General features: G+C 49.3%; 1 protein-coding gene across 1 annotated transcript; it reads left to right on the top strand.

Annotated features, from left to right (window-relative positions):
* Window positions 1-4001: 4001 nt before the first annotated feature.
* On the top strand, window positions 4002-12455 carry LOC135972136 (killer cell lectin-like receptor subfamily F member 1). Its single transcript, XM_065564159.1, has 6 exons — window positions 4002-4665; window positions 6677-6763; window positions 7635-7802; window positions 8637-8791; window positions 11138-11250; window positions 12035-12455. The coding sequence occupies exons 1-6, from the start codon at window positions 4581-4583 to the stop codon at window positions 12156-12158; spliced, it is 732 nt and encodes a 243-aa protein (XP_065420231.1). The 5' UTR covers window positions 4002-4580; the 3' UTR covers window positions 12159-12455.
* The last annotated feature ends 868 nt before the right edge of the window (window positions 12456-13323 follow it).

Genomic DNA, 13323 nt, shown 5'->3' with positions numbered 1-13323 from the left:
CAGTCACGCTCCCTGGTGATGGCTACACTTACAATGCTATGGCAGCACGGCTGCAGCATTGCAGTGTGGACAGCAACGGGAGAGATTCTCCTGAGAGGTGACACATAGGGATGTAGAAGAATTCTTCCATCGACCTAGCACTGTCTACTTTCCCACACCCCCGAGACACGCTGCTATCCTGCCGGAAGTTTTCCGTGCAGACCAGTCCTCCGTCTTTCTTGGTCCACGGATCTCTTCCAGGATCGGAGCTCATTCTCTGCATCCCTGAATCACTGCTCGGCCGGCTGCAGAAAGACCCTCGTGCTGCCGCGTGAGATGATGCCGTGTGATGGGCTCTCAGGTACTCCAAGCTCTGTGCTTCTGCCTCACAGAGAGACAAACTCATCGCATAGCAGCAGTGTGGTCCAGTGGGTGGGGCAGCGCTGGATTGGGATTCTGTAGACCTAGATTTGTGTCCCAGCTCGGCCGTCTGGGTGACTTTCGGCAAGTCAGTTCACCTCTGTTTCCTCTCCCACGCTCTGTCTGGCCTTTTAGTTGGACGCTCTCCAGGACTGAAGGCGGTGGTTCTCAACCTAGTTACCACTGTGGGCCGCATATGCAGCTCTCTATGTGTTATGTGGGCTGCATCCACACAATATATATACCACCTGTATGACCCTGAGGATGTCACATGGGCCGCAGCTGTGTGCTGACTGGGCGGGGCACAGGTTGCAAACACCGACAGAAAGTCACTTACCAGGCTCTTGCCACCTCGTATTCGGTGGCCGAGTGCTGCGCACCAGTATGGAGTCAATCGTCACGCACCAAACTGGTGGATATGCAGTTATCTGCCGCCCTGCGCCTCATCTCCAGCACCCTGCGTCCAACTCCACTCCCCTGGCTCCCGTCCTGAGCAATATCGCTCCTCCTCATATCAGATGAGAGGTCGCCACTGGCAAGTTACTGGAGAAAGTACGCGCCAGCCCAAGCCTGCCACGGCACAATGACCTTTTTAACCCATCACGTCGCCCATTATGGTCTCATCCGCCACGCCAGGATGTCAGGGTGGAAACCCTCTGGAGAGAGGAATGGATCTGTTATAATCCCCAACCAGTCCCTCGTCGCCGACCCCACAATCTGCCTGCCTGGGTTTGACCTGCCTCATCGCCAATGGTCCCTGTTGAACAGGTTCCAGACCGGGCAAGGTCTGTGTCCAGCCAACCAGTATCGCTGGGGCCTTCGTGACAGCCCTTTGTGCAAAGGCGAAACACAGGCGATGTCGCACGTTGTCGATGAATGCCTGCCAACTAGATCAGCAGTGGGCTAGAACTGCGTCATGCCGCTGAAGATGCCATCGCTTGGCTAGACGACTATGCCCACGCTAAATACTGACCATTTGTATGTAGAGCAGCACTGGGTTAGGGTTTGGGTTGGTGCTACGGTAACATAATAATAAATCCTGTTGGGAATCCTCCATGCAGCCACATGGATTATTCCCTCTTCCAACAATTCCCCAAGTTGGACGGACTTCTCCCACAATCCTGAGCAAAAGTGACCCACAATGCAACGGGACTAGGATCAGTTTGCGTGATAAGGGCTTACGGCTGGTTGTGAAAAAATGGACGAAAGCTTCCAAATTCTTGCCTCAAGACTGGATCTTTTTCTGAAAGCCTGGCTGTAGTTCAAAGAGGCATGAACTCCGCGGAGTTCACTGGCTTGTGTTATATGGTCAGACTAAATCGGGGCAGTCAATAAACGGAGTGAAGGCCAAAACTGAACCACCAGATGCTTTTGAATGAACACTGACATCTTTTTATTTACTTATTTCTTATTATTATTTTTTAATTCTTTTCTCTGGAGTCTGGACATCGACTAGACCTTGACCAAGAAATTGGGACTTTGACAAGAAATAATTGACTATCCCAGGACTATGATCACAGTTGTCCAGTCTGGCCTTAGAATCTATGGACCTTTTTTCATTTTTAAAGTTTTTAAATGTTTCATTTATTTAATTTTTTGTGTGTTTGGAAATTTTCATCAGAATTTTTTTTTAGAACTTTTTCATTTCCCCCCCCCATTTTTCAGGGCGGGGGTATTTGTGAGTCATTTCCTCTTTCCACCCCTCCCCCTGATCTTTTCCCTTTTGCACTGGAAAAAAAAGGAAGAAAAAAGGGGGGGTGTCATGGACTCACAGGATTTGTGCTCCAGGTCACCAGTCACTAGGGTACCCCATCTCCAGGCTGCCGTCTGGGGTCCTGGCTTCTAGGCGAGGTCACAGCTGGAGGGTCCTCTGCACCAACAAACCCTCTCCCACCATCTCGTTAAACATGAAGCACACAGGGGAAACTGAGGCACACACCGTATTCCTGTGAAACGGTAAGAAAATCCCCAATTTTGTGTCAGAAGGGAAAGGAAAAATGGTAAATAACTCAATATTTTGTTTTTTAAACAAACCATCAAAAGTACATTTTGGGGTAGAAATGTCTGGTTTTGAAAAGGCTCTTTTTTTCAACCTCCAAATGTTTTACACTTTCACTTTTAACAGGTCTATAGGGGCCTGTCATTGGGCGCTATATCTATTCACTCTGGAGGAACGCATTGTCAAGTATCCTCCAATGAAGGCATCTTCCTAAAAGACACCTGTCTCAAACAGCTGCCATGGACTTGCCGTGGCACTACGGATAATCTCTGGCCCGCGTTACGGACGTTAGACAAGACGATCTAATGAGCTTCAAATCTGTGGAACTTTTAATCGTTCTACCCAGCCATGTTCTCCAGCTGTTTTCATGGTAGGTTCTAAACCTCGCCCACCGGGGCGTAGCATCACCTTCAGAGCAGTGGGTGGGCTGGAAAGGGCTTCTGCACTTCAGTGACAGGGGGGTGGCATTTTTAGCCAGTCAATGAGCAGGGAGGCTTGAAGGCTGGCTGGGGGGCACGTGCAGCCAGAGCAGGTCATTGTCACACTCTGCTCCCACGTAGCAGGGCTACTTGTGAAAAGATTCGGGCTACCTTTGCCGGAGCTAGCATGCAAAAACTGGCAGGGTGGCTGGTACGGTGCTAGTGACTTGAGCTAGTCCCCTGAGCTCAGACCGGGGGGAAGGCAGGCGGGCCTGGCCGTGAGCTGCGAACCTGAGACAACATCCACGCTGCTATTTTTAGGGTGCTAAGGGAGGGCAGGTCTGTCTAGCTACACATAGAATGAAACAACTGCTCCAAAGCAAATAATTAATAATAAAAACACCAACGTCCCGCCCCTTGGACCATGCAGTTAAACCAAGCCAGAGAAGTTGGATTTCAAACATTGGGAAATGCTGTTTTTCCCCCCCACAGAAAATGTTGATGGGAAGTGACTTTTTTTTCACCATTTTAATCAACATTTTCAGTGGAAATTTTCCACTTCTTGTGCCTCCTCCCCACACAAAATCTTTTACCGCCCCCGCTCCCCACGGCAACCTTTTCTTTCCAGGTGGGGGATTGTTAGTTGGGGGCAGGGCCGGCTCCAGGCACCAGGCACCCAAGCACATGCTTGGGGTGGCACCTGGTAAGGGGCGGCGGGGGGAGCGCGGCGCGGCATTCCGCGGGGAGGGGGGAGCACTCCGGCGGCGCGGCAGTCGGCGGGCTCTGGCGGCGCGGGGGGGCATTCCGGCGGCGCTCGGCGGGGGGCGGGGGCAGGCTCCGGCAGCGCTGCGCGGCGCTCGCAGGGGTGGGCAGCGCGGGGCTCGGTGCTCGGGGGGGGGGTTCTGGCGGCGCTCGGCACGGGGGACGGCATGCGGCGCTCGGCGGGGGGGCGGCGCGGGCGCGGCGCTGGAGGGGGGTTCCGGCGGCGCTCGGCGGGGGGGGGGCGGGATCCGGTGGCGCGGCGCTCGGGGGGGGGGGTTCCGGCGGCGCTCAGCGCAGGGGGGGTGGCCTCTGGCGCTCGGCAGGGGGGTTCTGGCGGTGCTCGGCGGGGGGGCGGCACGGTGCTCGGCTGGGTGGCTCGGGAGACGGCGCTCGGCTGGGAGGCTCGGGGGGCGACGCTTTATTTTGCTGCTTGGGGCAGCAAAAAGGCTAGAACCGGCCCTGGTTGCGGGACGAACATTCCAAACTTTTGGAGCAAAGCGGCTGCTTTCTGGCAAAAAATAAAATAAATAAAATCATGTTACTGAATCATTGTGATGGAAAAGTGTCCACCCACCCTCTTTTCAAGCTCATTTCCGCCTCTTGAGCTAGAATAGCTACACAGGCTTTTGACGGCTGGCTGCTGTGGGCAGCCCCCACAAAGACCATTGATTCTCAGAGCACAGAGAAAATCAGAAGGGCAGGATCTCGACACACGACTGTCTGCGCTGGCTCTGCCTGGTGCTCCAGGCTGGGATTTGCTGCCTGACTGAATCAGAATCTCCATCGAATCTGAGTCGAGTCGAGCACCCAACTCTTCTGGCATTTTTGAAAAGAGCAGCTAGGGCAGAAGGTACAAATTATTCAGCCTTTCACCAACGCCCATGCAGTGGTCAGAAGGTGGCAGGTTTCAACAGACACAATATTTCCTCGTGGGGGCGTGTTCATCTTAGCTCACACAGCTAGGACGGTGCCTTCACACACAGCTGTGGCCTTTGCTGGCCATGGTTGACGGAGAAGTCTATGATTACATAAACTGCCCGGCAGGCTCCCTGTCCAGCAACATGTCAGCCCCGGCTCAGCATCACAGTGAGTGCATTTCACTTGGTGGCGGTGTTTCAGGGGGGTGGATTTTGGGAGGCTGGGATTCCATTTTTGCGACTGTAATGTTGATAAATAGCAGGTCTAGCGATGCACTAGGGGCCAGATTCCCATCTGGGGTAAGCGAGCACAGCTACATTGACTTCAGTGCATTAACTCCGGATTTACATCAGGGTCACGGAGAGCAGAATTTGGTCCTCACTCCACTGACTTCAGTGGGGTTGCTCTGGATTTACCTCTGGTCACTGAGATCAAAATCCAGCCCTGACCCCATTCATTGCAGTGGAGTCACTCTGGATTTGGAACAGGGTCACTGAGATCAGACTGCAGCTCTGACACAATTCATTGCAGTGGAGTCACTCCGGATTTGGAACAGGGTCACTGAGATCAGACTGCAGCTCTGACAAAATTCATTGCAGTGGAGTCACTCCGGATTTGGAACAAGGTCACTGAGATTAGACTGCAGCCCTGACACAATTCATTGCAGTGGAGTCACTCCGGATTTGGAACAAGGTAACTGAGATCAGACTGCAGCCCTGACACAATGCATCGCAGTGGAGTCACTCCGGAATTGGAACAGGGTCACTGAGATCTGGGCATAGTGAGAGCAAGACACAGTTGGTCACAGTATATCGTACAGCTCTGCCCTCCTGTGCGGTCACATTGCCCGACTGGAATGTGGTCAACACGTACTGAGACCAAGAGGAAGGAGCAGGGAGGCCCGGGGGGGAAGGACACTTGCCCAGAACTCGGAGGACCTGGTTTAAGTCCTTTTTTGCACACTCCCTGTGTCACCTTGAGCTAGGCGCGTGGGTCAGACTTCCACAGGTATGTCGGTGCCTGAGCAAGTTGGCTTCAGTGGGACTTAGAGACTTTAAAAAAATTACACCCAGCCTGGTTTTTTAGGTGCCTAAATACCTTAGAAAAGCTGGCCCTCCATCACTCGGTGCATCCGCTTCCCACCCGTAAGCAGGCGTGGAGAGACAGAGCAGCGTTCTATTACCTCTGTGTCTGTCACCGGTACAAGCGCTGCTGGGCTCTGCGGCCGGTGCTGGTGGCACAGATCACGAAGAGGTTAATGAACTAGAGAGGGGTCAGGGAACAGCCACGAGAAGGATTAAACGGTTAGAAAACCTGCGTTACAGTGCGAGACTCCCGGAGCTCCATCTTGTCAGCATGACAAAGAGAAGGTGACGGGGTGACTTGATCCCAGGCTGTCAGTACAAATATTTAATAACGGGCTCTTCAGTCTAGCCAAGGTCTAACACAACCCAATGGCTGGAACTTGAAGCTAGCCAAATTCAGGCTGGAAATACAGGTACATTTATAACAGGGAGAGTAGTTAACCATGGAACAATTTACCAGGGGTCACGGGGGATTCTCCATCATTGACCGTTTTTAACTCAAGCTGGGACGTTTTTCTGACGGCTCCGTTGTAGGCATTATTTTGGGGCAGGTCTCTGGCCTGTGCTAGCCTAGAGGTCAGACTAGGTGATCACAATGGTCCCTTCTGGCCTTGGTATCTACGCAAGCTGGAGATAACAGCACTGCCCTGTCTCACTGCTGCTACAGAAACGGAGCCAGGTGAGTTCCAGAGGACAACAGAATTCTGTTACCGACTCCAGTTCCTTCTAGTATTATTCCTTGTGTATAAGCTTTTGTGGGCTATAACCCACTTCATCAGATGCATTATAACACGTTCACCTCCCCCCTCACACACACACTTCCGGCAGTGGGTTTCCTGATCTGCTGAGGTGAGAAGAGCAGTGTCTTCTCCACCTCCTTCTCAGAGACTTTTGCTGCAATTTGCTCAGCTAGCCACAGCCAAACAAGGGGGCTTGTTTCCACTGACAGGCGAGAACTGCAAACAGGCCAGGCCAGCGCGTTAAAGGGCAGAGACGTCGCCTTGCAGATGTCAATGGGTGTGGGTGCACCACAGGCAGTTATCTCCCCCGGTGCATGCAAACCGGCTCTGCATTTCCCCCCTTGATTCTTGCAGCTTGTCCGCAGTGCCCGCTTTGGCATCGGGTGGGCTGGGCCGGGAACATCGTCCTGCTGGGAGCAGTGATAGTGCTGGCTGTCCTGGGTGAGTAGCCCCCGGCTGCGGGTTTTGCGCTGCGGCCCAGCAACGCACCAGGAACTCAACACACCTTGTTGGGGCTCAATGCCAGAATCGCTGAGCGGCGGCCTCTGGCCTGGGGGATACAGGAGGTCAGACTAGATGAGCCAAATGGTCTCTTCTAGCCTTGAAATTTGTGATTCTGGGACAACTGTGCCAGATTCTCAGTTGCTATAAATTGCCTTAGTGTCATTGATTTACACTGCCTGGGGATCTGCCCATTGACTGCAATGGAGCTACGGACGAGTCACACCAGCTGGGATCTGGTCCATGGACTCCGATGGAGCTACATTGATTCTCACTGGCTGGGATCCGGCCCATTGACTCCAATGGAGCTTTGGCCAATTCATATCAGGTGGGCTCTGATGGAGCCATAGGCACTGACGACAGGGGTGCTCTGGGCCTCAGGCACCCACAGAAAAAGAATAGGGGTTCAGGACCCACCAGCCACAGTGGTTCGGCGTGGCCGCAGGGCTGGCTGCCAATCAGCTGTTCAGAGGGCGGGGGAGAGGGATGGGGCAGGGGAAGAGAAGGGGATGGGGCAGGAGACAGTGGGGAGAGGAAGAGACAGGGGATGGGGAAGGGGGATCTCAGGGAAGGGGGAGGAGCGGGTGCATGAAGAGGCGTAGCAAGGACGGGGACTTGGGGGAGAGGCGGAGCGAGGGCTGGGCCTTGGGGGAGAGGCGGAGCAAGGGTGGGGCCTCAGGACGGAGCGGGCGTGGAGCACCCTCTGGGAACTCCAAAAATCAGCGCCTGTGGATGGAGCTACGACCAATCTACACCAGCTGGAATCTGGCCTTGTCTTTTCCTATTTTTCACTTCTTTTCATATCTTGAAGTTGGCCAGCGCCCATCCCAGAATTGTCAGATGGCAGCCGTCCCGCAGACCTCTCCGAAGAGCGACTCATGTGAGATAAGTCGAAACACAACACCGCACCACCGTACATTGGAGAATTTCCGATCTTGCTTGAAGCAAAACTTGTGTGGGGTGGAAAACAGCTCGGCAGGTAACCCCCGCACATCATATATCCAACCCGTCACTCACCCTCACTGTTACACACCCAGATGTTTACATAAAGCCGAGACACCTTCGTTCCCACCCACTCTCTATCCCATCCCTCCTTTCATGAGCCTCTATAATATCACCAGGAACCTACAGCCTCAGTGCGACAGCTAGTGGCCAGTCAGGGTGGTCAGAGCCCTGGAGCCATAATAATGTACTAAGATTTTATATTTCTTTAGCTGATACGCGTATTATTAGAACCCTGTTGTGCTGGGCGCTGCACAGACACACAGGGAGAGACAGTCCCTGCCCCAGCTGAGATCAGGGCCCCGTTGTGCTGGGCACTGCACAGACACACAGGGAGAGACAGTCCCTGCCCCAGCTGAGATCAGGGCCAGCATTGACTGACATTAGCATACTCCCTACTGAGCCCTGCAGCACAGCGCCCCCTAGCACTGCACAGGTGCATTGGGGTCAGCAGTGTCTGCAAGGTGAGAGCGCCTCCTATTGAGCCTCTGATAGCGTAACACAGCGCCCCCCAGTGCCACACTGGGGCATTGACACCAGTAATGGCTGTGAAGGGAGAGTACCCCCTACTGAGCCCCCCGCTCCACTAACCTGCAGTACAGCGCCCCCTGGCATCACACGGAGGTATTGGGATCAGCAGTGACACAAGAGCACCCAATGATGTTATGATGTTGCCCCAATCCACGCCACTGCACATTGTCTCACTAAAACACTGAGTGGGAAGGCTCCGTGCGTCTCTGTGGGGGAAACTGGTCAGAGATGGTAGAATGATCAGACCCCTTATTGATAACTGTTCCATTTCCCCGTCCAGAGGGCTCCGGGTGCAAACTCTGCCCCAGGCACTGGGTGCCGCACAGGGACAAGTGCTACTGGCTTTCTGAAGAGAACCAATACTGGAGCAGGGGCCGTGATGACTGCTCACGGAGGGGATCTCACCTGCTAGTAATCCAGGACCGGGAGGAGCTGGTAAAGAACGTGCTAAACTTCACCATATTTGTGTCCTTGTTAATGAGGGCAGGTCAAGAAGCCCTCTTTTTATTTTTCTATCAACAAACTTTTGAAAGCAAAATTTTCATTCACAATTTTTCTATTTTTCACTGGAAAATTTGAGAGTGAAATGAGATGTCCGTTTTGATTTTCAGAAACCAAACTTCTTTTTAAAACTTCAAACTTTCCTCTCCCTCCTTTTTTTTGACCACTGAATTGGATGGGATGAATAATGATATTTTTCCACTTATTCCATATTCTCAGCAGAAAAAAGGGAACTTTTCAAAATGTCCTCGACTTTGGGATAGTTAGAGAGGCAAAAGGAAATATTTTGTTCTAAATTATCTGTTTCCATTCAAGAGAGAGATCTTGGAGTCATTGTGGATTTTTCTCTAAAAACATCCACGCAATGTGCAGCGGCAGTCAAAAAGTTAATAGCATGATAAGAACCATTAGGAAAGTGTTAGATAATAAGACAGAAAATATTATAATGCCACTATGTAAATCCATGGTACGCCCACATCTTAAATACTGCGTGCAGTTCTGGTTGCCTCATCTCAAAAAAAGATATATTAAAATTGGAAATGGTTCAGAGATGGTCAATGAAAGCGATTAGGGGTATGGAACAGCTTCCATAAAAGGAGAGATTAAGAAGACTGAGATTGTTCAGTTTAGAAAAGAGACAACTAAGGATGGATATGATAGAGGTCTATAAAATCATGCAGAGAAAGCGAATAAGGAAATGTTATTTACTCCTTCTCATAACACAAGAACTAGGGGTCACCCAATGAAATTAATAGGCAGCAGGTTTACAACAAACAAAAGGAAGTATTTCTTCACACAACGCACAGTCAACCTGTGGAACTCTTTGCCAGAGGATGTTGTGAAGGTCAAAAGTATAACTGGGTTCAAAAAAGAATTAGATAAATTCATGGAGGATAGGTCCATCAATGGCTATTAGTCAAGATGGTCAGGGATGCAAACACATGCTGTGGGTGTCCCTTAACTTCCAAACACCAGAAGCATCTGGCATGGGCCACTGTTGGAAGACAGCATACTGGGCTAGATGGACCATTGCTATGACCCAGTATGGCCATTCTTATGTTCTTAAACAAGGAGGAAGAAAATCCTGCTGAAAAAAATAAGTTTTGACTGAAAATTTTCCACTGGCGTTACTGTTAATATTATCTTTATTTTCTGAGAACATTATCATGAACTCTAGCTGGATTAACATTAGGTGTAGTGATATCACAGAGACCGAATACAAAAACCTAGATAATAAACAAAACTCTATAAAAATATGGATTTGGGTTTATATATTTAAAATAATTTTGACATACATCTGTTTTTCTTTAGCATTTTTAAAAATATATCTATTAAAATGTTCAGTTGTGCAAAATTATGAGTTTTAAGCATTTGTTATCAATGTTTATGTATTTACATTTTCATAATTGTGGGAAATCATGGGGCGGGATCAGACACTGGGCAGGGAGGTCCGACCATAATTATTTATTACCAGTAGAAGCTGAGATTCAAAAAGGTAAAGCTTTATAACTATCAAAATATACACATTAAGAATCCTTAAATCAAACTCCAAGTTCTCAAGCAGCATTTTTCTTACTTTGCCTACCTGTAAATTTCGATTATTGTCAGTGGAAATATTTTTTCATCAGGTTGTGTGTGTACGGTGAAGTTGATGTTTACCGATAAAAATCTCATCTTTCCAAGCCTAAGTATATTGAAATAAATACATTAATAGTAGATCCCAAAGCATTTTATGGTCTTAAAACGATTAGGTACAAACTAGAGATGCGGATTGTTCAGCTATCACTGGGATGCGGCTACCTCTGGGGTGGGGCAGCTGGGTAACAGCTGTATAGCAACGTTGCACAGGGTTTGTTCACTCAGTACAGAATCATGCCCTATGTGGAAAGAGGTGCAGCAGCTGGATAACAGCGGAGAGTTTGCCCAGAGCTAAAATGTTACTGATTATTTATTAGAGCTGTGTTTAAAAAAAAAAAGCACAATTTTTTTTTTAAATGTTCATTCAAAAAAGTTGAGAATGTTCACTGAAGTTCATTGAAAATTTTAAATAAAATTAATCAAAATCTTGATGGAGGGGAACAGGACCGACTCAGTTATTAATTAGTAGTGTAAATTATTTGTTATGTTTACTTTCAATTGGAGTTTCAGCTAGTCCTGATTTGTCACCAATATTAATGATCAAAACCCAAACTAGAGATCAGGTCTCATTTGCATTGTGAGCAAAGGAGCCAGAGAATTCTACCATGTTCTGTTCTCTCTGACACCGTGTCCATGTCACAGGAGTTCACACAGAATCTTACAGGAAATCAAAATCCGGTGTGGATTGGACTCAACATCACATCCCCAGGGAGGAAGTGGACCTGGGTGGATGGTTCCCCGTTAAATCAAACGCTGTGAGTGTCTCTTGATGAGTATTTGACATGAGTCTGCAATAAATACATAGTGTGAAATACTGGGCCCCATTAAAGTCAATGGCAAATCTGCTGTTGACCTCCATGGGGCAAGGATTTCATCCATTAAATCTTACAGTGTAAGGGCCTCAATCCTGCAAACACACATGGGGTTAATTTTAAGTCTCATGGCAGTGAATGGCAGTATGCATGGGAGGAAATCGAAGCAAGTACATAAATGTTTGCGGGATCAGGGTCTCTGTTTGCACGGCCCCACACTCCTGGGCAGAACTGGTTACAAAATGGGGAGAAACATGATTTTTTTCAATTTTTTCTTGTTTTTGTCAACATCTAAGACTTTAAAATTCAAAAGCTGATCAGTTTCAAAACTGAGAAAGTCCCAACTGCCTCCATAGTTGGTCAAAAAACTAGGTCAAAAAGCCACTCAAAATTCACCAAAACTTCCCCGTTTTTTTCATTGAAATTTGAAATTGACTCAACTTTTCATGTAAGTTTCAAAAGCGGAACATTTGCATCTGTTCTAAGGATTGGCCTCTCTGCATTAGCCCTCTGATTAATCACTTTGCTGCAAGTTTCTGTACCATGTGCCCCTCTCCACCAGCTCTGGACTTAACATATCAACTCGTTTCATGTATTAGTCTATCTGGAGAAGGACTAGAGAAGGCGGCTGGACCCCCAGCATCCTGGAAGGAAGGAGAATAGCTGCGACAGACCCTCTTCCCCACCTCTAAACCCACTGATTGTGACGGTCTCCTTCACTCCTTAGATTCACGGTATCGGGTCCTGCAGAAGAGAACAGCTGTGCTGCAGTAAAGAAGAATCAGATCAAGTCTGAAATCTGCAACACTCACTATAAATGGATTTGCCAGAAGGAAGCTGTGCGCATTTAAATGGGAGGATTGGCGACCTCTGGCTGCATCTATGGAATGCAGAACACCCTGGGTTCTCGTCTCCATTGCAGCTAACAAAGTCTCAGGCAGTGTAAAAGCGCCAATAAAGTGAATGGTGCAATGCTGATTCACACCCATTGGGGGTCTGGGCCCATTGACTCCAATGAAGTTGCGGCCAGTTCACACCATCTGGAAATCTGACCCTTTGATTATTTTTAAAAAAAAATCAATCTATAATTTTTTTATTTTTTCACAGTGTTCTAATATTGTCTTCAGAGTATTAAAAGATTCCTGGGACATTATTGTATACATGATGGTAACACCTAGAGGCCCCAGCTGAGATCAGGGTCCCATTGTACTGGTCACTGCAGACACACAGGGGTGGAGTGGGGGGCGGGGCCTGGGGCGGAGTGGGGGTTGAAGCACCTTCAGGGAAATGAGGAAGCCGGCGCCGTACCTAAGTCCTCAGCCAATTTTTGTGGTTTTAAACACTGATTGTTCTCGTCTCAGCATATGAAAGATGCACAAACAGGGGCACTGGACGATGGTGCAGATTTCGGCCGTTATACAAAGTGCAGTTAAATGAGCAAAGTAACCAAAATAAATATAAATTCCAGAAATGGAAGGAAAAAAGCCGCAGATTTTTAAGGGCAGAGAGGACCATTCCAATGATTTCATCTGCTCTCCTGGGGGGGGGTGATAGCTCAGTGGTTTGCACATTGGCCTGCTAAACCCAGGGTTGTGAGTTCAATCCTTGAGATGGCCACTTAGGGATTTAGTTGGGGAGTGGTCCTGCTTTGAGCAGGGGGTTGGACTAGATGATCTCCTGAGGTCCCTTCCAACCCTGATATTCTATGATACTAGCTGCTGTCACACAGGCCAGAGAATCTCATCTGGTGATGCCGGCCCGGAGCCCAATCTGTGTGGCTCAGTGACAGTTCTAAGACCAACCCAGTTGTGAGTCAAAGAACTCACGCGATGACGAATCCGCCACGTCCCTCGGTAAGTGGCTCCGATGGCTAGTTCCACTCACTGTTAAAAAGGGGGCAGCGTATTTGCAGTCTGGATTTGTCTTGCTTCAGCTTCCAGCCATGGGATCTTCTTCTGCCAAAGTGTGCTCGACTCAAGATCTCGATTAGCAATCCTCTTCCCGTGTACACTGTGA

The sequence above is a fragment of the Chrysemys picta genome, chromosome 12 (assembly GCF_011386835.1).
Source record: "Chrysemys picta bellii isolate R12L10 chromosome 12, ASM1138683v2, whole genome shotgun sequence".
Lineage (NCBI taxonomy): Eukaryota > Metazoa > Chordata > Testudines > Emydidae > Chrysemys > Chrysemys picta.
The sequence above is the reverse complement of the archived record's forward strand: the minus strand, read 5'-3'. Positions and strand labels throughout refer to the sequence as shown.